Source organism: Exophiala mesophila, assembly GCF_000836275.1.
Source record: "Exophiala mesophila strain CBS 40295 unplaced genomic scaffold supercont1.2, whole genome shotgun sequence".
NCBI classification, from domain to species: Eukaryota; Fungi; Ascomycota; class Eurotiomycetes; order Chaetothyriales; family Herpotrichiellaceae; genus Exophiala; species Exophiala mesophila.
Genome location: NW_015622505.1, coordinates 3,476,711 through 3,502,473, shown reverse-complemented (window position 1 = coordinate 3,502,473; position 25,763 = coordinate 3,476,711). Strand labels below are relative to the sequence as shown.

General features: G+C 50.9%; 9 protein-coding genes across 9 annotated transcripts; 5 read left to right on the top strand and 4 right to left on the bottom strand.

The window, feature by feature from the left end:
- Positions 1–356: 356 nt before the first annotated feature.
- PV10_03052 (uncharacterized protein) lies at positions 357–2,201 on the bottom strand (the record flags this gene model as incomplete). The annotated part of the gene is made up of 1 exon (XM_016367444.1): positions 357–2,201. One exon carries the CDS (start codon positions 2,199–2,201, stop codon positions 357–359), a length of 1,845 nt encoding a protein of 614 aa, XP_016226962.1.
- A 1,850-nt stretch (positions 2,202–4,051) lies between these two features.
- Positions 4,052–5,301, bottom strand: PV10_03051 (uncharacterized protein). The gene has a single exon (XM_016367443.1). It carries the CDS (start codon positions 4,751–4,753, stop codon positions 4,403–4,405), a length of 351 nt encoding a protein of 116 aa, XP_016226961.1. The 5' UTR covers positions 4,754–5,301; the 3' UTR covers positions 4,052–4,402.
- Positions 5,302–9,781: 4,480 nt separating this feature from the next.
- On the bottom strand, positions 9,782–10,780 carry PV10_03050 (uncharacterized protein). The gene is made up of 2 exons (XM_016367442.1): positions 10,454–10,780; positions 9,782–10,397 (listed from the first exon to the last, which is right to left on the bottom strand). The coding sequence occupies exons 1-2, from the start codon at positions 10,686–10,688 to the stop codon at positions 9,937–9,939; spliced, it is 696 nt and encodes a 231-aa protein (XP_016226960.1). The 5' UTR covers positions 10,689–10,780; the 3' UTR covers positions 9,782–9,936.
- A 573-nt stretch (positions 10,781–11,353) lies between these two features.
- On the bottom strand, positions 11,354–15,216 carry PV10_03048 (uncharacterized protein). The gene is made up of 2 exons (XM_016367440.1): positions 13,949–15,216; positions 11,354–13,890 (listed from the first exon to the last, which is right to left on the bottom strand). Exons 1-2 carry the CDS (start codon positions 14,764–14,766, stop codon positions 13,440–13,442), a joined length of 1,269 nt encoding a protein of 422 aa, XP_016226958.1. The 5' UTR covers positions 14,767–15,216; the 3' UTR covers positions 11,354–13,439.
- PV10_03049 (uncharacterized protein) lies at positions 11,635–12,838 on the top strand (the record flags this gene model as incomplete). The annotated part of the gene is made up of 2 exons (XM_016367441.1): positions 11,635–11,828; positions 11,884–12,838. The coding sequence occupies 2 exons, from the start codon at positions 11,635–11,637 to the stop codon at positions 12,836–12,838; spliced, it is 1,149 nt and encodes a 382-aa protein (XP_016226959.1).
- Positions 15,217–16,024: 808 nt separating the features above from the next.
- On the top strand, positions 16,025–17,815 carry PV10_03047 (nicotinate phosphoribosyltransferase). Its single transcript, XM_016367439.1, has one exon. The coding sequence runs from the start codon at positions 16,197–16,199 to the stop codon at positions 17,544–17,546; it is 1,350 nt and encodes a 449-aa protein (XP_016226957.1). The 5' UTR covers positions 16,025–16,196; the 3' UTR covers positions 17,547–17,815.
- Positions 17,816–19,024: 1,209 nt separating this feature from the next.
- On the top strand, positions 19,025–21,488 carry PV10_03046 (uncharacterized protein). The gene is made up of 4 exons (XM_016367438.1): positions 19,025–19,335; positions 19,463–19,634; positions 19,685–20,428; positions 20,479–21,488. The coding sequence occupies exons 1-4, from the start codon at positions 19,330–19,332 to the stop codon at positions 20,532–20,534; spliced, it is 978 nt and encodes a 325-aa protein (XP_016226956.1). The 5' UTR covers positions 19,025–19,329; the 3' UTR covers positions 20,535–21,488.
- A 1,244-nt stretch (positions 21,489–22,732) lies between these two features.
- PV10_03045 (succinate dehydrogenase [ubiquinone] iron-sulfur subunit, mitochondrial) lies at positions 22,733–24,186 on the top strand. Its single transcript, XM_016367437.1, has 3 exons — positions 22,733–23,273; positions 23,323–23,474; positions 23,546–24,186. Exons 1-3 carry the CDS (start codon positions 22,871–22,873, stop codon positions 23,864–23,866), a joined length of 876 nt encoding a protein of 291 aa, XP_016226955.1. The 5' UTR covers positions 22,733–22,870; the 3' UTR covers positions 23,867–24,186.
- A 237-nt stretch (positions 24,187–24,423) lies between these two features.
- On the top strand, positions 24,424–25,762 carry PV10_03044 (uncharacterized protein). Its single transcript, XM_016367436.1, has one exon. It carries the CDS (start codon positions 24,459–24,461, stop codon positions 25,581–25,583), a length of 1,125 nt encoding a protein of 374 aa, XP_016226954.1. The 5' UTR covers positions 24,424–24,458; the 3' UTR covers positions 25,584–25,762.
- Position 25,763: the final 1 nt, after the last annotated feature.

Sequence of the window (25,763 nt, the reverse complement as noted above, 5' to 3'; positions counted from 1 at the left end):
GAAAATTGAAACATGATGTAGCATATTAAACTAATCAAATTGCGTAGAGCTAGCTTATTAAATGCTAATCCATTATAGTCATCATCTCTGGGAACATCGATATCTATCTCCTATGTACATAGATCGTCCTCTTCTATTAGAGTGTAGTGGCCCAGCCGATCTTCCAGGCTGCATCATGTGTCAAAACGCCAGATCATCTATTCACTTGTTCGTTTGCTTGCGTGGTCCTGTCCAATATGTGCACTTGCAAATTGTAAAACATTGATACCGATGGAAAACTCCCGGGACCAAATCAATCATGTCTATCCTCGCTATGTCGATGAACTTGGATCGTAAAAGACAAAGACAGTAGGGTCTCACAAGACCAACCAGCATCCGCTCAACAAGGCTGAAACAAGAGTGCCGAGGATAACGGTCGATAGCCTGGTCATTCCATTACTCGGACTTGCGGCGGTGGCACTGGATGCGGCATTTGTGTGACTGCTGGAATCGCTTGTCGATGTTCCATCAGCAGTGTTTGTGCCAACGGGCGTTTCGGCCGGTCGAGCATTGGGTTGTTTCTCCAACAAAGCCTGGCACGCACTGGGGTTTGCCTCCAGCTGGCCGACAGGCCCGCTGAGGCTGACGACAATGGCTTGGGTATCTCTGACGAGGACCGATAATACCCCATCGTCTCCAACTCGGGCGGTGGCCTGAGTGTCGTTGACTCTGGTCGGTAGGCCATTGCCGCTTTCTTCGTAGCTGATTCCATTCCACGTCGTGCCGGATTTGGCATCTGCTCCTTCGTTGGTGAGATATGCAAGATGCACCTCTTCGCCAGCGAATTCCGTCGGCAATGTCAACTCAAAGGTCAAGCTTGGCTTGTCCGTCATCGATACATTGGCCTCGTTCGAATTGATCAGAACTATAGACGAGATCGTGCTGTCTTGGTAGATCTGATATACGGCACTGCGTCCTCCGTATGGCTCCGGGGCATTTGTGAGGACAGAGCCGCTGATTTGTGCCTGGCATGTTGGTCCGATCAACTGGTCAAATGCCGCATAAGCGTAATAGTTAGGTCGAACGAATGGATCTTTCCCGTAGAACCGGATTGGCTGCCATGCACTAGCATTGCTGTTGTCGGTCATGTGCATTTGCACCGATGAGATGTTCAACGTGGCGGCATAGAGGAAGAAATTCAATGCCCATAGTGAAGCCCCAAATACGTCGGTGATATCGTTGAGTCCAATTGGGCCAACAACGCCCATCTCTCGGAGATGGTATGGGTAAGGCGTAGCTAACGCTTGAAGAACTTGCTCCTCCCAATGAGCAAACTGGTCGTTGGTGGTCGACAGGGTCATGAAATGGTATTGTGTCAGAGGGTAGGTAGACACCCCAATGTAGTAGTAGTAATCATGTTGATTCCACGCGGCGATATAAGGCTTGCTGGAGTCGTTGGCTGTGACGGTGATGCCAAACGAGTCGAGATCATTGAGCTCAAATGACGTTCCGATCGTCGACGCCGTTGTACCAGGCTCGAAGATGTTGCTAGGGATGCCTCGAGGCCGAAGCACTTCTTGCCAAACGGCTTCGGCACGGTTTAACCACTGCTGGGTATAGATATTGCCGCCCCATTCTCCCGATCGAAAGCCGTTCTCGAGGTATAGATCAGGCTCGTTGCCTATTTCCAACGACACCACGTTGAGATTGGTCAGGCGATTAAACACCTGGTGGGCCATGATGACAATCTGGTCAAGGTAATCCGGCTCGCTGTATGCCAGGTTCAGACCAAAGGTGATTGGAGTGTTGCTGGGCCATCGGTTCATGACCTCGAAATAACGTGGTCCAATCACCATATGATCCGAGGGATATGCTCCCTGACCCACAGCCTCGGAGGCATTGTTGTACCAAATGTACTCGTCTTGGTCCTCGTTCCAAATAAAGTAGTCCTGAGTGTTTCCACCAATGCGCATGTGCGGAGGGGTGCCTGTATAATTGGCCAAGTTCTCTATCAGGTTTTTGGACAGTTCATTCTCCTCGGCGCCACCGGTAAAGGAAAACAGATTGGAGGGCTCAATGCCAAATCCGGCAAACGCAGGACTGATGAAATCGGATGCGCCTTCGGGAGGTCGGGCAGATATCGTCAAGGAAACAGTGCCTTGAGCAGTAGCGAGTGATACAAGACACGCCCCGGCGGTCAGAGAGAGATAACGAGCGTACATGGTGGTGTGGCTCGAAGCGATGAGCTGGGAGCTCGGGAGCAATTGAGCGGTGACTTGTTGCTGTTTGTCGTTTGACGAATGATTTCTAGCAACCAACCCACGGGGTTCCTTAAAACAAGCGACAAGCGATCGAACGACTGCTTACCTCTCTGGTGGACGGACGCAAAAAAGCACACACCCAGCAGCTAAAGCAACAGCGAGCGACAAATAAAGGATTGAATTAAATTCTACGACCCCAAATAACCACTCCCCGCCGATAAAAGCAAAAAGAATCGTGTCACCCAAGGCGCAGATTGAAACCACCAAGCCCAGATCATATGCATGCGGTATCTCGACATGGCAAAGACAAGGAAATCCAAGCACGTAGTCAGGCCCAAAACATGGAGATGCCGCTTGGTCGCCGCGCATGCCACGCAATCTAAGTGGACAGTCCGGGCTTTGGAGCTCCGTGGTTGGACATATCAGCGCTTGTGGCTTTGCTATGGGGGAGCTATCCAAGGTCGATGCCGTCATGGGATTGATCCCAAGACTCTATTTCTTGCTTAGACTCATCGAAATACCCGGTTTTAGGGCCACTTGGATGGGCCTCACTGCGGAGAGTTTAAGAGATTGCCCGTTGTTCTCAAACCCACCAGCCTCCTCGAGATCCTACCACACCTACGCAATTGATCCCCAGTCTTCTCCCATCTCCTGTAAATCCCATATGTAGTGCATAGTATGTCTCGGGCGGTGTCGTCAAGTCGAGACTTTCTATGTGGCCTCACGCGCCTCAGTAAGGCTCAGCCTTCCTGGGCATGTCTCGTCCATCTTGGTCGTGGTCCACTATACAGACCCAAAGAATAATTGCTATGACTTCAGGATGGACCAGAATGTCTTGCTGTAAAGGGGAAGGTGAAAGGCTGGGAGGTCTGCATTCGTAAGGAATGGCTGCAAGCAGTTGTACATACTATACCGTACTGTGCTCTCATTCCTCGCAACATTCTTCCGCCTTAAGGAACATGTATAGCCGAGACTCGTGAACTTAACGGGCCGAGAACAACTACTTGGTTACTATGTATGCACCTAGCTTTGTAGAGTCTCGCATGGGACTTGGGAGGCTGGTTGCGAAAAAGACATCACATCACCCGTCTATCAACAAATATGCTGGCTGCAGTTGGATTAAAATCCGTACATTGTCCAAGCGTCTTGGAAAGTTGGTGAACAAGTCGTCATTGAACATTTCCGTCCCGCAGTGGCTCGAGTGGCTATTATTATTGAGTGGAGGTCACTCGTATCTGGAGAAAGATGGCCGAGGGGAAGAATCGCCCGCCACTGTTTAAACCCAGCGGATCAGAGGTCCGGACCTGAGGTGACCACGCGAGGTGCCGCTGGTGCCGCCGCTGGTGCTGCCGCTGGTGCTGCCGCTGACCAACTGCGTAAACTCTGGTTTCTACTTGCTCCCAAGGTACCATAGCTACCGTTGACAGGGCTAACTCAATGTGCCAACACAGATTCTACAGTAGTCCTCATCCAGCATCCGATCGGTGACTTTGTACCGAGGCCTCGTTTGACGTGTGTCATCAGATTTGAGAGCTAGGATTGGCATGAGGGGTTGTATGTCTAGTAATCACATCACGGGGTCAGCTGCAGCCGCCCGGTGGGCGCGAGAATACATGCGAGTTGTCACGATAAGGCTAGCCTTTCGATCCTGGCGTATAGCATAGCCTCACACCGGGGTCTGTGGTAGTAAACACCGACCGGTCAGGTGAGGAACGAGAGGGGTGCCGAGTGTTAGTCTAATACGTCTATCAAGGTCACAGTTGAGACGTCGAGGAAGACGATTTCACTCAAGAAAGCAGGACAAATTGGGACGAAATTGGACAAAGATTGGATTATCCATTAGCCAACTGCAGGGGCAATTCCCCAAAAACTAGTATATGAAATTCGGTGCGACCTCGGTGCAACCAGGACCAAGCTCGTCAGGTCAAGCTCGTCTCATTAAGGCGTGGGGATCATCAAGTTGCTCTCATGCACAAAAAAGTAGTATACAAACAGGGTGGTGCCACCTTTCAAGGGTATGCCACCCGAGTCGGTGTGTGAGACCAGTGGTGTTCCTCCACGAGTAGATTAAGAAACGGTGGGTATAATGTATGATGGTACAGGTGCTGTGGGTTGTGTTGTTTGGGTGTGTTGGTACATGTGCTGGGTGGATTGGATGTGGTTCAGAAACGGGGCGCTGAGTTGACCTTGCCCACCACAGGATCTTGCTGATGGGTCGACGAGTGGGTGAAGCGCGTTGCCAGGACTGATTGTAAGGCTGTGTAGTGGGGGTATAGGTCGACGATATGACGATAAAATGTCCAGTTCTCCGTTGGACCGTGTTGAAAACGGAAATGGGTATTAGGGATTGAGGCTGTCGGAACGAGTAGGATGGGAAACAACCCACTGTTGTCGATTTGGAGCAGTGTGCATGGACAAGGCCATGTGTATTCGAGAGAACCAGTGGTGATTAACTTGCATGCTGCAAGAATGTTGTGCTTGAGAGCCGTGGGAGGGGTTGGCTGCCAGCTCATCGCCTCATGCAGCCGCCCAGATACCCTTGCTCACGTACATGTACATGTACATGCACGAGTGACCCCATGCCAAGCGGCGACCACTCCTGTGGACCGTGGGAGGATTTGGAAAACAATGACCGGTGTCGTGTTGGATTCAAGGCGTGATCAGACGATAGGCATCCCAGTATTATGAGACGTGGCCGCGTGGTGAGTTGTTTTGACGAGCTTGAGCCACACCTCGTTGCCGACTGGTAGCCATCGGCGATCCGTTCTCAGTGAGCTTGTAATGGTCAATCGACCAGGCTCAAGGCGTCTTTACTTGGGTAGCGCTGGCAGAGGCCGGTTTGGCGGAGGGCCTGGGCAAGGAGGATATTTGGATCCAGCAGGCATGGTGGTGGTCGATGTGATATATCGGAGGGATGATTGGGAAGATGATGAAGCACAGATAGCCATTCAGTTGAGAGGATGTGTATTGGCCAGGGGGCTCCAAGTGATGTGAGATGTATGGTAGGTCGTGAAAAATAGAATCTGTCTGGTGAGTCTGAATGTAGGTGTGTGCGACGAGGGCAAAGGGGAATTCAAGTGTATATTTATTTTTCTCGGCCATGCGGCGGACTTGGATGGTGTACCCTGGCACCAGCGATCATACGGAGAGTTGTTCCAGAAATGGTGACGCGAGCACAGTCATGCCTCCATTTTGCCCTGGTGCAACCGACCTGGGTTTCCCTTGTCCAAGGTGGATACTTGACTCTTGGAACATTGAGTTTTACGCCAGAAACTGAGTGTCTGAGCGTCTGAGCCAGAAAGCTCATGGAGCCTGAGCGGGTCCTGGGTGGAGGTGGTTCTGACATGGCACCATGGCAAACTGTCAAACTGTCCTTTTCCAAGGCATTCGGGGGTGGATGACCCCCCTGGCTTCTGCTCTCCTCTTCCGGTTAACACGAACCCAGTTGTGCCAGTCCTTTTCTCAAGGGCTCCTGGACTAGTCGTCACGCTAAAGACTCAGAAGGCCAACTGACAAAGCGAAGTCCCCGCCGCGTCCCAGCTGACCGGGTGAGCCTAACAACCTGGTAAGCCCGAGGAGATGTGGCCGTCGCCTGGGGTTGCTTGCCCGTACAGAGAGGTATTTCGAGGGTCGGGAAAGGAGGAGATTGTCACTTTTGATTGATCGTTGCTTGCCCGACAGGCCAGCGTATTCCGTAAAGGCGATTCTCCATTCAGGCAAGCCAGTCGACCACCCACCTCCAGATGCCTACGCACACGCACACGCACACGCACACGCACACGCACACGCACACGCACACCCATACCTGTACGGCCCACGGAGTACCCGTGACTGACCACCTGGACGAGCTGACCTTGCTGCCTGGCTCGGATCTCAGGCAACGCACCCCTGATGCCCTAGGTGTGGTTCCTTGACTCATGAGTGGGACACAAATCAAATGCTGCCAAAATTATGCCCCAAGACAAGATGCTGTCAATCTCAGTTCCACCCTGTTTTTATTATTATTGCTTGACCTGGCGGTGAACAGCAAGCAATTAATCAACAGATCAATCATGTTGGGGATTGACTCGGGTCTCAACTCTCTGGCCTAGGACCATTGTTTGACCCCTCGTCAGGCTGGCAAAACAACCGCCCGACCTTGATGCGCAACGCATTCCATCTGCATACGTTGCATCTGCAGGAACTTGGGTTGACTCATGTCTCGTTTAGCGCTTAGTTGTGCCTACGGAGTATTCGTATCCTCGGGCTGAACGCCTGAGACTCGGTTTCCCTGGCCCGGGTCCGAGGGGGTTGCAGTCTGATCAACACAACACGGATTCGTCGGATGTTGCGTTGTGACTTGTTGCGACCAGGAAGCCAAAAAAAAAACTTGGTTAACGTAGGCTACATGACTACTCCGCCGCCGCCAGCGTCGAGTTTGGATTCCTTTCGGTGGACCGGCAGAGGCCCCAAGGCCCAAGCTAGTCTCCAGATCAGCTGTCATTGACTTTTTTTGGTATCAGTCAAGCAACTTCGGAAAAGTCTCTTACGGCGACATAGTCAGCATTTTTGCACGCGTGATCGATCGCATGGACGGTGACCCCTCCTCACCCATGTCTAGTTCCATCTCTTGGGGTGGTGTCAGATGAAGAACAATTGGCGATTCAGACATGCCTTGGCTGTCCACGTTGTCCAACACCACCAATGGAGACCGGCTTTGTCGGCAACTCTGACAAACACATCCCCAGAATCAAGTTTTGGCTAGTCTTGGAGCCTCCGTCTCGGGCACTTTAGAGAGTCCGAGTCCTATCTCGTTGTGTAACTTCATTTATGCTGGTGCGAAAACCTTTTTGCGGAGCCTAAGCGCATGTTGCCAGGCGATACAAATCCCTGGGGCAGAGCATAAGGCGGCGACTACAGTACAATGGAAACTACGTTTCCAAGGTCGGTGAGCATGTTTAGCCAATGACCAATCCTGTCGCTGGCGCTCGCAAATGCTTTGAAACACGATCCGCGTGACATGCTCTAGCCGAGGAACAGTGACAAAAAGACCAGCCGCTCAAGAACTCTGTATCCAACCAGTGTGCCAGTACAGGTGTCAACTCTCACTAGAGGTAGTGTTGACAGGCACTTGCGGGTCACCCACTGGCAGTAGTCGCCAGGAACTGAGGGGTAATTGAGCGCCAGCTCTCCGTCACCACCATACAAAGCGCTTGGAGGCGTTTAGGAGATGGCCACTATCGAGTTGATGTGTGATCGAGGTATGTTTCATCGGCAGTCAATCCATCACCATTCCAGGAACACGATCATCGCACTCTCCACGGATGACGATGGTTCAGGAGGAATGAAAGATGGTACCTGGCGTACCTGGAAAAAATGGTCTGATGGTGGACGCCGAGTGCGGGTTCCTGAAGATCCTCCTTGCCGCTTGGATCACCGATCACCGCGTGGTTTTTTGCCACCTCCCGTGTTCAGGCCAAACCTTGAGCACAATTCAGTGCTCACCCGCTACTGGCGTGTTTCAGAATGCCTCCTGAAAGCCCCAACGGTTCGATGGTTCGATGGTCAAATGATTTTTGTAGATGCATCTCGATTCCTGGCGTTGATGGACAAAATTTTACTTTGGTCTTGATGTCACTTTTTTTTTTTTGCTTTCGTTTTCTGAGTCGACGGTGACGAGGACGGGACGAGGAGTGACGAAGCTGGTGGCTTGGTAAATGGAATGCCACAATGGGTTCAAGTGAGCCCAGGCCAAGGCTTAATGTTTTTTCTCGGCCAGAGGGCTTGATCTTGATTTCGACTAAGTACAAAATCCGTATTGCCCGGGCACGCCGGGGCAGAAGTTTCGGATTCTGTCTGCATATACGAAGACATCCCAGCGTGTACCATGCGCACAGCAAAACCAATGACACCTGCACTGCACGAGGCGCGGGTGTCAGCTGAGGTGATGCGAACGCACTTGTTTGGTGTCGATTCCTTCAGGAGGCTATCTCTAAGCAACTAGTGCGCCTGGAGGTTGACAGGAAGCTTGGATGCCTCGCAAACGGCCTAGGCCGCTGAGTCGGCTTCTCGAAGATTGCCTCCCTTCCACACAATTTCCCCTTTCCTTTGCACTCGATCCTGGGAGTCCGGGTACCTGGGAGAAGGGATGACAGCCCGGAAAGCGATGTCTCATGCCTTCTGTACATGGTCTGTAGCAAGCCAATACCTGAAAGGGCAATCTGGAGAGACATTCAGCCACCACTCTTGTCCCAATTTTTGACAGGTCTTGATCCAGCCATAAGCAACCTCGCGAAAGAGTTTTTCCCATAGGCAAACTTGGTTGAGCCTCATATCGATGACCCTGTTAGGCAATTCTATCACCCTGGCTCTGCACGAGTTACTAGTTAGTGTCGTAGACATGAGTGGCTTCAAATGTACCAGGGCTATTTTTCGGCCACGTTCGGTCCCATGGAGCATTTTGCACGCGCTTAACTTCGGCATGGCCGCTGACAAACTGCATGTCAAGCCGTGAATTGCCACAGTTACACGTGAGGCTGAGATCCCGTACACCGTATCCATGATTAAGGGAGAGAGCGACAGTCGCAATCCTTCTGATGCAACACTACCGTGAGGCTCGTGTAACTTGGAACTGAGAGTGTAGAGACCAAGGCAAACAAGCCAAAGGTGGAAACGCCTCCCTTTTGCCTCGAACGATCCGAGGCGAAAGTTGGCGGGCCTGGCCGCAAACTCATCTTATTCGGCTTGATGCAGGACTTTTGCCCTTGGGAATTCGACTCTAACCAGGAACCCAAGAGGGATGTTTCCCCTCGTCTGTCTGGAGTCTGTACCCTCCTAATAGCCACAACCACGTGGAAATTGCGTGACAGAATCAAAAGTGGGCAAAATTTGATGCAGGGTAGTGGAGTCTGGCGACCCCCGTAGTTCTCCCTTTTTGACTCCTCACCTCCTGGAACCGTTTGATTTCATTGGGAATGACACGAAATGTATTTGCTGTTTGATACACGTTCCAGTATGGCACCCTGGATCGACGGTCGCAATTTCTTGCACCCAACCCACAGCCCTTAACCCACATTCAGGTGGTTTAGTCCCAACCCCTTGGGTTGATGCAGGACGCGACTTGCCCTTACCATTGGTGGTACTGTAATTGATCAATGCTCCAGACACTTGACAGGGAGGCACGCGAGGCTGTGGACAATCTTATTGCCAGTGGCTGCCTGAGGCTGAGGCCGAGATTTCTGTGGAACTCAGGGTGTTGAAGGGTTGAACCCTTGGAATGTCGAGATGTACGTCAACTTTGACCACCACTGAATCTGGTGGGTCAGGTCCTCTTGTATGCAGGGTCTCTGGGGAGATCTCGGGCCCGAGGGGCCTACGGAGTACATGCCAACTCTCAGTCTGGCATCGTTGATGGACTCTTATCGATGGTTTAGGGATCGCGAGGTTTTGCCGGGTGAGTGTCAACACCATGACAAGAGCTTTCAGCATTCAAGACCACTCGAGTTAGATAGCATTGATCAACACCATGACCCTGCTTCAAGAGGTGCGGGTGGTCGCCTAGAGGAATGCAACATGATGATCAATGGCTACGAAGGTTTGTTCCATGATTGTTTGAAATAGTCTGTCAATTCACCAAATTCGGAAGGTGTAATTCCTTTACAGTGTAGAGCCAGACCGCAAGACTTGGCCAGACCTTGGGCAACACACCGCCTTTCCATCATTCATCATCCTCTTTCTGTTGTTGAGTCGAGGTGATCCAGTCCTGCATCAAGGCCTGCGCATTTCCTTCAGTCGCAGCAGCCGACTTCTTGCCTGGCCCTCCCTTGCGTTCAACGAAGAGGCAAAGCACCCACCCCCAGATGCTGAAGCCGTCATAGGTGGTTTTGAACCCCAACTTTTTCTTGTCATCGTCTTGGTCGGGGTTGAAAGTATCATCCAGCACCCGAGACGTCTCCTCGACATCACTTTTATCATCCGCGTCAGGGATGTCGCTGATTGCGATATCTTCATCGTCACTCTCATCACGAATCATGATAGAGTCGGTCCCATGATTAGCAGCAGTCATCTTACTACCATTGTTGGTGCGTAGAGAGGGCTTTTGCTTGAACGTCTTGTGCTTGACGATAAGTGAATGTCGGGTCTTGAGCTCAGTCAAGAAAATGGAAACCTCAAAGTCGTCTATAGCACTTTGTCAGCAGAGGAGCCAGAATGCCGAGAACGATGGAACGGCGAACCCTGCTTGACCACGTCTTTGACAGTTTTCTTCTTTTTTCCTTTGCCCTGGGCCCTTGCATTCTCTTCGATGAGCTTTGGGAGAACAAGAGGCTTCACAGCTTCAATGACGCGAGTGAGCGCAGGATCCCCAGCCTTTAGCAGCCACCTTTGCTCATCTGCTGGGTTCTCCAGGAATATACGACATTCGAGAACCGAGTATTTGCTGATTCGAAGATATCTCCTTATCGGAGCCATGTCTAATGTGGTGAAGGTGTACGGGACATCCTGGTGCTAACACGTCAAGCCCCTTGAACAGATGACATTCGTGGTACAACAATGCATTCAGAATACGAACTTCAGTTCAGGTTCAACTGACGACACTGAGGATGAATTGATGACGAAGATCCTGCCAAGGCGCTAGTTGCTAGCGGATTTCTATGCAAAGCTTTGAGGAAGATGCACCAATTGAAGATTCCACTTCCGGTAATAATTGTTCTTCCGTATCCCAACCTTCAGCCTTGTGCAGCCCTGCCTCAAACTTGAATTTAATTACGGGTCCGCCTTCTTGGTGAGTTCTTACGATGAAGCAAAGCACATGAGCACAGAACACAGGTGGTGCAAATACTTAACAAGGAAGACTTCTGTCTCCAGAGGATAACGGTGGCATCAACGGGGAGGAAAATGGCTGTGAGGGTGAATAGTAGGAGAGAGGAGCCAGTCAGGAGCATCAGAAATGGGTTCTTTAAGGAATCAGATGGTATGCTCCCATGTTTGAACATCTGGGGAAGTGAAGAGATCGAGCAGGTTCCCTCTATGGCGATGGCGATGGCGATGGCGCTAGTGAGCAAAGATCTGCCTGGTGAATTTGTTCCTTTCTGTTGGATCACGCCTCACCCCCAGCAGAAAAGCAGGAAGGTGCAGTTAATGGTGAATCAGTTTCTCTTCCTCCTCCGCCCACAAATCTTCTTCATCCTTGACCTTTCACTTCAACCAGACTTCACGTCTTTGTTCTGAGACTGCAGTGACCTAGCCTATGTCGTGAATGCCTACCTAGGTAAGCAGCACGGCTTTCGCCATGTCTACACCAAATTTCTCTCGTCACCTTCAATCTCCCGGATCCACTCCCTCCCTTGACACTCCTGTTCGAAGTTCACGTTCTCGTCATGTCCTGCTAGAGTCACCACACTCGGCTCCCTTCACGATGTCTTCCGACTCGTTACATCTTCACGATCTGTTTTATCGTAACGATTTGTATGAGCTTGACACGTCACTCACAGATCCCCCACATCCAATTCGATCCAGCAGTCCTCAGGTCTCCCCAGTCAGACAACATGATCAAACCAGATCCAGAGAAAGTCTCTCAAGCACATCCGATCCTCAGATGGCTCATATCAGGTAAGAGAGGTGTGATACAGTGACCATCATTCATCGTATCTGACAGGCCCGCTAGCGTCGATCTCGGTGGCCCCGAGAAGCCAATCCCCAACTTCCGTCCTCAGTTATGGCGACACCTAGACAAGCAGCGAGACTCTCTCAATCTCGATCTGTTCTGGTCTATCAAGCTGGAAAGCCACGGGTCTGATGATGAAGATGGTGGTGACATCGATGATCTTGACGAAGACCAAGAAGATCTCAACAAGGACCTTTTTCCCATCCAAGGCCTGCGACCTCTTCTCACATTCCACAACCTGCGCTACCTTCAATTGAATGGTATGATGCAGTCTTACCAACCTCTGATCTGGGCCACCTGCTGGGTCAACAAGAACCTGAGCACGCTCCACCTCGAGATGGCTTTGGAACCTGAAATGAGACAACCTCCATTCGACCCGAGAGAAGGCAAGCCATCGTTTCGCCGCATCGATCGACACTGGACATATGACCCATCTGCTGAGGTTGATGAGGAATACACCGAGTATCTTGGCTTCCACGGTGAAGGAAGATTGCATGAAGAGTTCGGCTATGGCGAGTACCTCGATCAACAAGCCATCCGTGGCGCTCAGTTCTTGGTGGCCAGCCAGATGCCTCGGGAAAATCTCCGTTACCTCCCCATCCGAAATCTGACCCTGCAGAACTTTGCGCTCGACGCCGGCCCCTTTTACAAGTGGTTCGACCCAAAGAAGCTGCGTGAAATCAACTTGCGGGGCGATTGTCTCGACACCGGATTCTTCCTGCCCGATGACATGAAGTTCAAGGTCAAAGTCACAGGCCCGTCAGCCAACCCGGCCCGCCTTATCGCTCCCGGAGAAGTCAAAATCGTCGATATTCCCGTCCGAAAGAATCCCGTCAGCCCACCGGACATGAACATGAATGGCAGCAACTTGAAGAATAAGATTAGTCAGATTGTGCCACTGTGGAGAAACAAAGGCAACGAGAGCAACGAGAGCAAGGAGAACGTCAAGAAATGATATGAGCTAGGATCAATCCTCGATCTTGATCGTTCCACTTTTCACGTTGAATGCTCTCTCCAAGGAGCGTCACTTGGGTGGTTTGGAGGCGCTGGGAACAGCACATTACGACTGTGTTAGTGTAGGAAAGGGCCGGTTTGACTGCGGCAGCAGACGCATGCGCATACGAAGCAAGGCAGTTGGCGCATGACTGGTTGTTTAGCTCACCAAGGCCGCACCGCCACCAAGATTTGTTTGGATTGGTGCTTCATGTTGGGCCTGGAAAAAAATCACCGGGGAGAATGTAATAAAAAAAATGGGAAAGGCGTATGACATGTTCTGTGTCTTGCTCGGTCCAGAGATAGACGCAACAACGCCTTGCTTGACATTAATCAATCAATAAATCGACCTGAGAACAATCATCAACGCCCCTGTAGTCATCTTGATGTGTCTATACAATCAGCCTGGGACAAGATGGTCATAGAAGACTGAGCTTATGCCGGTGGGCTGAGGTTACGCACGAGTATAGCGAGAATATGCCTCGAAAAAGACTGATCACCACGGACGGACGGTCTTGTCAGGGCTCCGATCAGAGGTCCTGATATCCCATACATGTCCGTCTCTAATACTTCTGATAGCCTCGTCCGCTGCCATATGTGCTCACACTGTTGGCATAACCATAACCTGGGTTCGGAGACATGGTCCCAGAGATCATGGGTTGCGCCTGGCCGCGGTTCTGGTACATTGCACCGGCGTTGCCCATGACAGGTGCTACTCCATACTGAGCTGACTTGAGCTCGTTGTTCCGTTGCTGGGTGATGGTGCTGCGGTATGCTAGAACCTCGGCAGCGTTCTTTTCGTATTTGGCGTCTTCGATCAGCTTCTCGTGCTTGCCTGCTCGCCGTTGTTTGATGCAGCAGAAGATGAAGATGGCGACAATCAGAAGAACGACACCGCAAACAACACCAATAATGATGTATTTGGTGGTATTGGGAAGTCCGTTCCATTTCTGTGACACGCTCTGGACAGTGGATTGGCTGTTTTCGCCGTCGAGTTGAATGGGTTTGGTGTCACTGTCAACGTGTTAGCTGTGATCATTGGTGGAACATCAAAACTTGGGGTAATTCATACTTGACAACCTTGATACTCTGCCAGCTACCACTTCGATCGGTCCATTGGTACTGCGTGGCTTCGGTGGCATCAGAAATGCGGACTGACTTCACTGTCATGGTCCAGGGGACATCTTTGTAGTCGGTCTCACCACCGGCCCATTCAATAGTGCCCTCAGGGTTCTTCGGGTCACCACCAGCCCAGATACCGAGACGAATGTTGCAAGGGGTTTGGGGAAAGTTCAAGCCTCCATTGGCCTCTCCTGCCTTGAGTACGCGGATGGATTGGCCATCGATAAACCATTCCAGTTGATCCCGCGTCCAGTCCACCGTGTAGTTGTGATATTCATCCTGAGGTTTGCTGACTGGATGCCAGATGGCGCGGTCAAAGGAGGTTGTATTGCCCTTGCCAAAATAGTTTGATTGCACGTGGGTGTCGTTTCCTCCAATCCATTCCCAATCAACTTCATCGAGATCTTCTGACTGCATCACAATCGAGGAGACAATACCAGTGCCTGTTGCGGCCTTCATGATGATTTCTACCTGGCCGAAGAAGATATAGAAGTTGGTCTGGACGGTGGGAGCATCGCCTCGTCGGTTGATGGTGAATTGAGCACCCGCAGGTTTAAAGTCGACCTTTCCCGCCGTTGTGTTCCAAACCCTTGTGGACATCATGTTCTTCTCGAAATCAATGGTATAGTTGGAGACACCCAACGCCTGCATGTCGGGACAGTCATCTTTCTCGAGGGGGTTACAGTCTGTGAATGTCTGAGCCAAGGAGGTGGATGCGAGTAGGGAGAGGAGGGCTACGCCTGCGGTCTTGAGGTTTAAGGACGGCATGGCGGTTGCTGAGAATTCTCAGGTTATGTATTGGTCCTCCAGATGGTGCTGTTGTATCTTTGAGGTCGAACAAGTCGAGAGACCCTTCCGAGACAAGTCTTTCTTTGTCGATAAATCAGGTGGTTGACTCCAGGTCTTGCCACCAGGACAAATGGCCGTGCGTTGTGGCCAGGAAATTTGAGGTGCAATTGGACTGTGCGTATGTATCAAGTGTATTCACGTCACAACGATAGAGATCTTAATGAATGTGGGGTGGTCCGAGTCACTGCACAGCGCGACTCTGGAGAAACGCAAAGGAAGGACTGACGGTGTATAACGAGCGGCAACGTCGCAACACAAAGGCTGTGCTTGAAGAGACACAAGAAAGAGAGGAAGGCGAGAACAACGCAGCCAGATATTCAGCCTGGGGCCTGTAGAGAAGAAGGGCCACGCAGGGGAGGTGTGTGGTGCGCAGTGCAAGGTCGGGAGGCATGAAACGCGACGATGGCTTGATTTCGAAAAGGGGCCGCGCCAAGTCCAATTGCAGCCAGTCGCCGCGCCGTTGCCGATCGCGCTTTCCTCATTTCTGCTGGTTCCCTTTGTCAATGCGTTTGCTCAATGCAGCCTACCCCTTCGCCTGGAAAACAACCGTGACTCGACATACGCATATACCCCGTGTCCAACGACGACATAACAGCCGATCAGTGACGTGCTTAGAGAACAGAATACATAATACGGCACAGCGGCACGGGTGGTTGATGTCTGTGAGGTTGTTCAAGCCTTGAATCATGATCACGGCGTGTCAAAGGCACTTGTCATGGGACTTGGAGATCTGCAGGTGGTAATTTGAGGTGAGTCCACTTGATGATAGCTACCCTTGCAACGATAAAGAGCTCGCGTAGGTGGCTGAGTATTTGGGCGAAAATCTATCTGGTAACGCCTCAATCACATGATAATAATTTATACAACTACTCCGTAAGTGTTGTTTCTGGGGTCACGATATGGAGTAAGAGCAACAATGGGATTTGGAGGTTGAGCCTTCCCGAGATGCAATGAAAGAACAGTACTCCCTAGGCAGGCGCTGTTGGCATGGTGCGTGGTTGCCTCGCCATATATCGTTGATGGAGTTGTGTTCCACCGCACCAATTACTACAGCGCACCATATACCTGAAGATGACTGCTAGACTACGATGACTTGCATCTGGCCAGGGCCTAACGAGGGACGGTGCTTTTTATTCCATGCGGGGTTTCGTCACTCGCCGTTTGACAAACAAAGCCTCAGCAAGGCCAGTCACTCATTGCATGGTGACTGTTCACCATCACATCTCCCAGCCAAACACTTACTGAACTTCCTCAAAGCGTCCATCGCTGCTCTAAACCTCTGCCATGCATGAACTCTCCCCCTACCTGATTCAAAACCAGTGACGCGAGATCTACCCCTTCCCAGCATCATGGCACAAGATCAAACCCCGGAAGGGGTCTTCTCCTTCCTTGACACTGATCTGTACAAGCTGACCATGCAATGTGCGGTCCTCAAGTACTTTCCCTCTGTTAAGGTGGAATACAAATTCACCAACCGAACGCCCCAAATGCGCCTGAACAAAACCGCATTCAATTGGTTAAAGACACAAATCGAAAAGCTAGGCAACATTAGACTGACGCAGCAAGAGTTGGAGTTTCTGAGGTCCAGCTGTCCCTTCCTCCGCGATGACTACCTCAATTATCTGCAATTCTTTAGACTCAGGCCCGCAGAGCAGATCAAGCTCACCTTTCAACCCGTCGATGAAGAATTTGGGGATCTGGACGTTGTGATCACAGGGCTTTGGGTAGAGACAATTCTGTATGAGATTCCTATACTTGCCTTGACCAGTGAGGCATATTTTCGCTTTGTTGAGACCGATTGGGATCATCAAGGACAAGAAGAGAAAGCGTATCAAAAGGGGGTTCGTCTGCTGCAAGGAGGCTGCCTGGTCTCTGAGTTTGGGTCTCGCAGACGCAGAGACTTTCACACCCAGGACTTGGTCGTACAAGGATTGGTCAGATCTTCCAAGGAAAAAGATCTGCCTGGTAAGCTGACTGGCACGAGCAATGTCTACTTCGCAATGAAGCATCGAATTGCCCCCGTTGGGACGGTCGCCCACGAGTGGTTCATGGGCATAGCTGCACTCACCGGTGACTATGAAAATGCAAACCTGAAAGGACTCCATTACTGGCTTGAGTGTTATGGTGCAGGGGTCCTGGGCATCGCATTGACAGACACATTTGGGACGTCAGACTTTTTCAAAGCGTTCAACAAACCCATCCCAACCACAACTTCTGCCTCGGGTGAGCTCATAAGTGATCATGTGGAATCTTCAGATGGATCCAAAGGGTCCACTTTTGCAGAAGTCTTTACCGGCATCCGACAAGACTCGGGCGATCCCAAAGATTATGTGAAGCAGGCGAGTGAATTTTATGACTCCGTAGGCATCAAGGGAAAGACGATAGTGTTTTCCGACGCACTGGATGTGGAGAAATGTCTGGAATACAAGCAGGTGGCAGAGTCTTATGGCTTCAAGGCATCTTTCGGAGTGGGCACCTTCTTCACCAATGATTTCACGCTCAAGTCAGATGGCCAGACCAAATCCAAGCCGTTGAATATTGTCATCAAACTGTCCGAGGCCGGTGGCAAACCTGCCATCAAGATATCAGACAACATTGGCAAAAATACAGGTCATGCAGAGACAGTCGAGGAAGTCAAAAAACGACTCGGATACACGGAGAAACAATGGGGTGACGGCAATGAAGCACAACGATGGTAAAGCGAGGAAGGAAATGTCGCAGCCTTGTGGCAGCAGGTCAACCTGAAGTGGGCGCTACCGAATGAGTGTCAGTTGGTGAATGTGGAGACTCGAGTGGGCGACATCAACTGTGGCTGTGAATGAAATGCTAGACAGAGCGGAAAGCATTTATTATTGGAGCCTGCATCACATATTGCAGATTGGATAGAGACTAGATGATGATCTTCACGATGTTGATGATGACTTGCTAGATAGTCTGATTGCCTGGAACGAGTGGCCAAGGCAAGGCGACCTCCAGGCATGAAGCTCACAATGAAATCATACCGAATAAACTAAATATCTCCGACGTTGAACAGCAACAACCAATGTGGAAGTTGAGGGGTTGGTAGGCCATTGAAACCCTGTCAAACTAGTGCGACATTGGGCGATACCCATTTTTGCCAGCAGTTTCATGACTGATGATTTGGCCAAGTTAAGATTGCGAGAGCTTGATTGGAGGCAAGCATATCTGACTAAGGCTCTACCGAAGCGATGCATCATGGGGAAGCGATCGTTAATAACACAGATAGCATTATGCCCATCCTTGAGAAGGTAATGGACTCCGTGGATGGATGCGGTGATGGGTACCCCTAACAGTAATGATAGAACGCGTCGACCAAGACCGGAAGTGCGTGGAAGACAGAGATGACAGTAAATAATGTTCTAGCGGGGCACAGAGGAGCAGGTGGGTTGGCAAACTACTGGTGACGAGACAGTTACAGTTTTGACAGATCGCAAGCTGGGTATTTTTTGGGGTTCATCAGGAGCACAACTCGGTATCCCTCGGACAGAAATCATGCTTATGCCTGGCGCCCGGAGGTCTTGGGCCGTTGCTAACCCAAGCCAGGAAAGGCCCAAGACCCAAGCGTACAGAACCCTAGCCAAGATTTCTGTCATCTGGGGCCTCTGGATTCTGGCATTCTGCATGTAGAAGCCCGCTGGGGTCCGCTTATCAGGCCAAGTGCGACGTGACATTGACTGAGGAACACGAGTGCCTGAGACTTGACTGGTTGCAGACAGGGCACGCCTACTCGCGTGTTCACGTTCAAGTAAGAAGAAGCCTAAGGGATCTCCTCCAGGCTGCACATGTACCCTTGCACAGCCACCTTCGTCCCTTTCGAGTCCCACACATTCACGCCATTTACCCAGTCTGCCAGTCAATCCATTCCCGTCTGCAGTTTGTAGTCCAGGCTTTTAAGGCTCCAGACTCAATCAAGCCAGCCCTGGACCCCTCAGCCCTCCTCCAAACTCGCGCTCTCTCGCCCTCACCCTCACTTCTAGTACGCATGCTGCAGCATCTGCATCTGGAGCTAGTTCACTACGCATATGTGGAACAGGAATACTGTAGTTGTAGGCCTACTTGTGCTATTCCAGTGGCAAGCTGACCACCACCAGTAGTGCAGCCACTACTACTCCAGACTGCTAAGCTTGCTAGTACCATAGTTAACTCCTCTACCTACCAACTTAGTCTTGATCACTCATCTCAGCCCTTCTCTTTCCTCATCCCATCTTCCAGCCAGCCGATCAGCTGCTGATTCAACCCTCATCACCTCTCCATTTCTTTGTTCCAACCTTCTATTTCTTCCTGTCGCATCTTCCATCGGTCCTGCTCCGTCGGTCCACATATCGCAGACTGTACCTATTCCTCTTTTACTCCTTGCCCAGTCGAGCCGTCCGACCCCATCCTTGTCAGATCACATACCTTCCACTTGCATTGTTTTCTCACATCAGCTTTTGACTGCTACCTAATCACAAACCGGCCATCATGAGTGTAAGTCTTTGTCCTCGCAGCACGGCTCTCTCCAACACCCATCTCCTCGACGTCGCCCGCCGCTGCTCAATCCTACACGACCCCTTGCTACGTTGCCCGGGACCTGCGGGCTGACCCTTTTGTATAGTATCAAAACTACGGCGGCCAGCAAGGCGGAAACCAAGGATACGGGTCTTATAACCCCTATGATCAAGCGTCAAACCCATACAATGACACCCAGGGTTACAGCGATCAGCCGGCCTATGGCGGCCGGAATCAGGGCAATCGTTATGGCGATGAGGAGCAACAAGGAGGATATGGCAAGTACCACGCATCCCTCGACTACCAACACCCACTAATTTTTCTTCAGAGATGAGAAATGTCAATGGCTCAGACCCAAACCGAATCCTCAACGAAACCCGTGCCGTCGATCAGGCCATTGACGAGATCGAGGCCGATCTGCAACGGCTGAGAGGCTTACAATCTCGCTACCTGGCGGATACCAACACCTCGGCTCAATCCCCCCTACGAATCGAAGTCGATCGTACTGGCGATAATATCATGACCAAGTACCGAGGACTTGTGACCAGAGTCAAGAATATCAAGTCCCAGCCCGAATCTGGCAACCCCCGAAATGCCCCTCAGGTGGGCAAGGTGGACAGGAGACTCAAGACTGCCATCAATCAATACCAACAGGTTGAGCGAGAGTTCCGCAAGGCTTCTCAAGAACAAATGGCCCGACAATACCGAATTGTCCGCCCAGACGCGTCAGACGCCGAAGTGCGCGAAGCAGTGGAAGACCCCAACAACCAGCAGATCTTCAGTTCGGCCTTGATTCAAAGTGACCGACGCGGTGAAGCTCAGTCAGTGGCCAGAAACGTTTCTCAACGTCACGAGGATATTCAGAAGATTGAACGACAGATGATCGAACTTGCTCAGCTGTTTCAAGACCTCGAGGCCCTGGTCGTTCAACAGGAGCCTGCTGTCACTCAGATTGAGCAGAGAGGAGAGGAGGTTACAGAGCACGTCGCCAAAGCTAACACCGAACTTGGCGGCGCCGTGGAGAAAGCTCGGGCTGCGCGCCGGAAGAAGTGGTGGTGCTTGGGCATTGCTCGTAAGTTAAAATTCACTGCTACGGTATGTACTGTGCTAACGGACCATCAGTTCTCATCGTTATCATCATTGTGGTCATTGTGGTGGTGGTGGTCAAGGTCACCTAATCAGGTGCAAATTGATCTTGTGTCTCGAATACGTTTGAATAGCATGCATGAGCTCTGGTATGGGAATCAGAACTCAAGCCTGAGGATTCATGTCACGTTCCAGTCGACACCTACTAGCCCCCACTTGTGCGCACGGTTGTCCCTCGACCAACCCATCCGCGTCCCATGCGTGCATGCACCCTCCACCAACCACCAATCCACCACCTTCACAGCTTTCGAAGATCCCCGGGGGTTAGTCTCGACGAGAATGGAATCTCGATCTCGGTGTGACGAGAGAATGGCATGTGCCAGACATCGACCCCGAGCACATACATCCGTCCTCGACATGGATACAGGCTACACACAGTTTCTGCATGTTCAGAAAAAGCAGGCGCATAGCGAGTTCCTTTTTTGGTTTGGTCTCTTTCCCAGTCTCCCTTTTATGTTGCAGAGTTTGTGCGCGCCCCTATTGTTGGATGGGACTCTGTGCACTTTGTTGGCCCCATGTACGCGTCTGCGCGTGTGTGCGTGTGCGTGTGCGTTGGGAGGGTGCCACAAATACATGTACAGCATAGAAAATTATGCACCGTTTTAATTCAACTTGCTTTATAACTGCCTGCGGATTGTCCTGGTGAGCGTGAGAATGAGTAGTGGGAAGGAGACGAGTTTCCAAACGACTAGCGTCCTTTGTGTGTTTTGCTTCGTTATCAGCTGATCTTGTAGGATATTTATAAGGAAGACGATGGTGGCATCATGGCATGAATGAACCAGGTTTAAGATCATTATGTGGGATGTTTGCGTTTCCTCCGAGAACGATCGTAGCGAGGATTTTGCTCGCGATCGCGATCAAGGTTGCAACGAAAGTTCGCCGGTGTATATGCTGATCCTCGCTGACCAGGGCACTCTGATTGACACTCGCGTCCAACTCGAAAGGCTGGTTTAATCCGATCCCGTTTCGGCCAACTCGAGCGAAGAAGAAACGACCCAAGTGTCGAAAAGGGTGAATGCTGATGACAACGTCAATTCAACAGGTGGATGATTGCTAGAACCTAAGCAGAAGACGCCTGTCGTTTAGCATCCTCCTCGGGCGTCCGCGTATGCAATTGCAACGCATGCACAAGTCCCGGCGCCATCTCATCTTTGAGAAGATTGTTGACCATTCGGTGTCGTGAGAGTTGGGTTTTGCCGGCAAAGCTGGGTGATACGATGTCGAGTCTGAGAAGAGGTGAGAATGGGAAAGGGTCAACGGGGTTGGTTGTGAGGATCATCGTAAAGCACATGGACCACATGAACCACGAGGCTATGTAATAAGGGTGTAAATAGAACTTGAACTTACTCAAAGTGAGTTTCTTTGGACGTCACTCCTCTCATGGCGCTGTGATGAGCATGCTTGTGAGAGTTATTGATGATGTTCAATTCCACGGGGGAGAAGGATTCAGTGATCTGTCATTTGGAAGGACTCATGTCAACAACATTTTCATTCTCAGGGACACGTACTGTTTATGTAATGTGCCATGGGGAACTGAAGTGGACGGAAATAGAATTGTCCTCACCTTCTTTCTGATAATGTCTGCGAGAGGTGTTTGTGACTCGGTGGCACTAGCATTAGCTACCGTAGAGGCCATTCTCCTAGCAGAGAGAGTGGTGAGTCTGGTTAAGATAATCGACCGCATCGGAGTGCTAGGGTGAGAGATGCGGTGATTATGGAGGAGAGTTGAGTATATTGTGAGTGAGGTGTCTCGATGGGATGTCGTGGAGGTTGAGGTTGATGTGGATGGAATAAAATTATCAAAATCCTTAGTACAACGGGCACCTAACGAAGCCCCCTCGGCCTGTTGAGTGCCAGTGTTTTGGGGTGTCTGGGGTCCGGGGATGCCTAAGAGACTACCCACAAAACCCGTTCCTAGGGGTTACCTACTTAGTACCGGGAACTGGACATCCAGATGTACGACTGTGTGCTATGAGATGTCCGACACAATGGATTATTCTATTATACCATCATAGACGTCTTTCTTCACAACTACCCCCTCAGTCCTACCAGGTTCCAGAACCAAACAACCCGTTCAAGGCCGATCGGAGACGAGAAATGATCGGAAGTTGACAGGCTGATGGACGGCGAGCTGGATCGGAAGAGGGCTGGCCTTGGCAAAGTTGATATTATTTGCAACGTTTCTGATTGGCTCTCAAGGTCAAAGCATCATCGAAGCAACTCACCTCAACTCCACGCCACGACCATTGCCCGTTTCTTTCTTTCCATTCCACCACCTCAACGTCCACGCTGCTCTCCACTCCCTCCTCGACCGTGAGACAAGCTGCGCACCGTCGATACCACATCCAGGAAGCTTCAGACCCTCACGATGGCAGCTTTACGATCCTCCAGCCGCCTCCTCGCCCCGACTCGATCTGCCTTTCGCTCCTCCTTTGCCGCTCGTTCATATGCCACCGTAGTCGACACCTCGGCCAGTCGGCCTGCAACCCCTGCATCGCAGTCGACACCCGTTGAAGAGCCTGCTGCCACCAAGGACGCAAAGATCAAGACCTTCCAAATCTACCGATGGAACCCCGATGAGCCAACCTCAAAGCCCAAGATGCAGTCATACACTTTGGATTTGAACAAGACTGGTCCTATGATGTTGGACGCTTTAATTCGTATCAAGAACGAGGTTGACCCTACCTTGACCTTCCGACGAAGCTGCAGAGAGGGTATTTGCGGGAGCTGCGCCATGAATATTGATGGTGTCAACACCCTGGCATGCCTTTGTACGTCCGGTCCGTCAATATATTTCCTTCAGCTCTAACAACCATACAGGCCGTATTCCCACAGACACATCCAAGGAGTCGAGAATCTATCCTCTTCCTCATACCTACGTCGTTAAAGATCTCGTACCCGACATGACCCAATTTTACAAGCAGTACAAGTCCATCAAGCCCTTTTTACAGCGAGACAGCAAGTCTCCAGACGTGAGTTGTTTTCCCTCTCTTGTTTTGGGTAGCCCGACTTTGCACAATGCTGACTATCTATCCTCAATCAGGGCAAGGAATTCCGTCAGTCACCAACTGAACGAAAGAAGCTCGACGGCCTTTACGAATGTATCCTGTGCGCGTGCTGCTCAACATCCTGCCCATCCTACTGGTGGAACAGCGACCAATATCTCGGCCCTGCCATTCTCCTCCAGTCATACCGATGGCTCGCAGATTCACGTGACGAGCGCACTGCCGAGCGAAAGGAAGCCTTGGACAACAGCATGAGTCTTTACCGATGCCACACCATTCTGAACTGCTCGAGAACGTGCCCCAAGGGTCTGAACCCTGCCAAGGCCATTGCAGAGATCAAGAAGATGATGGCTGTTTGAACCCAGCGACGAGTCTATGTGTGATATTGTTTACACTACCCGTTCCTCCTACTTTGCATCTGGGAACTTCAGCCATGTATATATAAACACTCTGCTGCTATCTGCTGCTATCCACAATGACCATGAGCCATGATGGAAGTCTGTGTTGCGTTGCGGTGGGATCCAGCGTTGGTGCAGGATACAAATAGTTTTTATTCTCTGGTAGTATAGTGTCGCTGAAACAACACCGACAGTGCGATACTCGATCCAGTCCCACAACCAAATTGCTATAATCATATATCGTACCGGCAAATCATTGCTACAGTACATTTAGAATAGTAGTGAAGTGATATTGGATTTGTATTACCGTACAGTATACTTGCATCTCGGCATCTCGGTCTTTTGACTCTTGTTTGCCCAATCCTGCCGAGGCTTTCCATTTTAGCGTTCAGTCCTTTGCCGTTTTTAGATTCCGCGGCGATCCATATAAACTGACCAATCATATGCAATGCCGGCTTCGGTGTTCGCTGTTATTCACCTGCCACTCTAATTGCACCATCATCTCGACCCATTACGAATCATCATTGTGCTACTATACTGCACATATATAGACATGGACGGTCGCGTTGAACAGGAGGCCGAAACCTGCCAGGCCATCGGCAGTCTTCGCAAGTGGTACGAACTTCGCATCGCATCTCAATCTCGCACGGCAACTCAACAACGTGTTGTTCCCGTGACTTCATTGCTTAGGCAGCAGCAATCATCCAACGACCAAGTCATCCAGAATGCAATTGAAGCCCCCACCATCAACGATACCAACAAAGACAAAACCGTCCTCTATCTAGGCTATGGCTCCAATCTGTGCGCCGAGACATTCAAAGGCAAGCGCAACATCCAGCCTCTGTCTCAAGTCAATGTCGTGGTCCCCGCCTTGTCGTTGACATTCGATTTGCCGGGCATTCCGTATACGGAACCATGTTTTGGAAACGTACGGTATCGCAACCTCGACGAGGCTGAATCCGTCGCCCGAAGCAATAGCCCGGCACGATCCGATGACTACCACAAAGACCGCTGGTCGAAAGGACTAGTCGGGGTAGTCTACGAAGTCACCATGGAGGACTATGCTCACATCATCGCCACGGAAGGGGGCGGAGCAGGGTATAAGGACGTCATGGTCGATTGTTACGCACTCAATGGAACGATCAACCAGGTTGTGCCTCTACACCCAGAAGGCCAGTCATTCAAAGCACACACCCTATTCGATCCACAGGGCCCCAAAGCCCGAACCCATGCCTACGCCCAACCGAGTGCGCGATACCTCAAACTCATCACCGACGGTGCAGCAGAACATGCTCTTCCTCAGGAATATCAGGATTTTCTTAATCAAATCCGGAGTTACCGTATCACAACCACTAAACAACGTCTGGGACAATTTATCTTCATGTCCGTTTGGAGTCCGTTCTTTCTTTTCTTCCTCAGCGGTGCCCAGGTGTTTTTGAAACCGGACGGAACGTATCCGAAATGGTTGGCTACGTTTTTACAGGCTATGTTTGTGGTTATTTGGAAGAGTTATGATCGGGTTTTCAAGCCGTTGTTTGGTGATGGGGAGAGGACGCTGGGTGATGGAGCTGATGATGATGGATATGATGAGAAGAAGAAGAGGGGACATGGCGGGATTTTAAGTGAGAAGACCGCACTCTTGGATGCAAGGACTAAAACTCCAGAATCGTATGTTTAAATGGGGTTGTTGCATATACTTATCATTCATCACAAGCGAATCCTATCCTTCCTTTAGTTAGCTCAGGCCTGGTTTGAATATACAAAAGACGAACTGCCATCATACCTTATCTGCGAGAGAATGAAGGCAGTGTTACTCCTCACCTACGATCGCAGGAGTGGCAAGGAGAGTAAGAAGGCT

Excerpts from the sequence above, each read along its gene's own strand:
- PV10_03051 (XM_016367443.1), bottom strand. The coding sequence starts at position 4,753 with ATGAGCTGGCAGCCAACCCCTCCCACGGCTCTCAAGCACAACATTCTT.
- PV10_03050 (XM_016367442.1), bottom strand. The coding sequence starts at position 10,688 with ATGGCTCCGATAAGGAGATATCTTCGAATCAGCAAATACTCGGTTCTC. Across the intron at positions 10,398-10,453 it reads CAAAGACGTGGTCAAGCAGG|ACGACTTTGAGGTTTCCATT; the intron begins GTTCGCCGTTCC and ends AAAGTGCTATAG.
- PV10_03048 (XM_016367440.1), bottom strand. The coding sequence starts at position 14,766 with ATGCCGTCCTTAAACCTCAAGACCGCAGGCGTAGCCCTCCTCTCCCTA. Across the intron at positions 13,891-13,948 it reads CAGAGTATCAAGGTTGTCAA|TGACACCAAACCCATTCAAC; the intron begins GTATGAATTACC and ends ACACGTTGACAG.
- PV10_03047 (XM_016367439.1), top strand. The coding sequence starts at position 16,197 with ATGGCACAAGATCAAACCCCGGAAGGGGTCTTCTCCTTCCTTGACACT.
- PV10_03046 (XM_016367438.1), top strand. Across the intron at positions 19,635-19,684 it reads GGAGCAACAAGGAGGATATG|AGATGAGAAATGTCAATGGC; the intron begins GCAAGTACCACG and ends ATTTTTCTTCAG. Across the intron at positions 20,429-20,478 it reads GTGGTGCTTGGGCATTGCTC|TTCTCATCGTTATCATCATT; the intron begins GTAAGTTAAAAT and ends ACGGACCATCAG.
- PV10_03045 (XM_016367437.1), top strand. The coding sequence starts at position 22,871 with ATGGCAGCTTTACGATCCTCCAGCCGCCTCCTCGCCCCGACTCGATCT. Across the intron at positions 23,274-23,322 it reads CAACACCCTGGCATGCCTTT|GCCGTATTCCCACAGACACA; the intron begins GTACGTCCGGTC and ends ACAACCATACAG. Across the intron at positions 23,475-23,545 it reads GAGACAGCAAGTCTCCAGAC|GGCAAGGAATTCCGTCAGTC; the intron begins GTGAGTTGTTTT and ends ATCCTCAATCAG.
- PV10_03044 (XM_016367436.1), top strand. The coding sequence starts at position 24,459 with ATGGACGGTCGCGTTGAACAGGAGGCCGAAACCTGCCAGGCCATCGGC.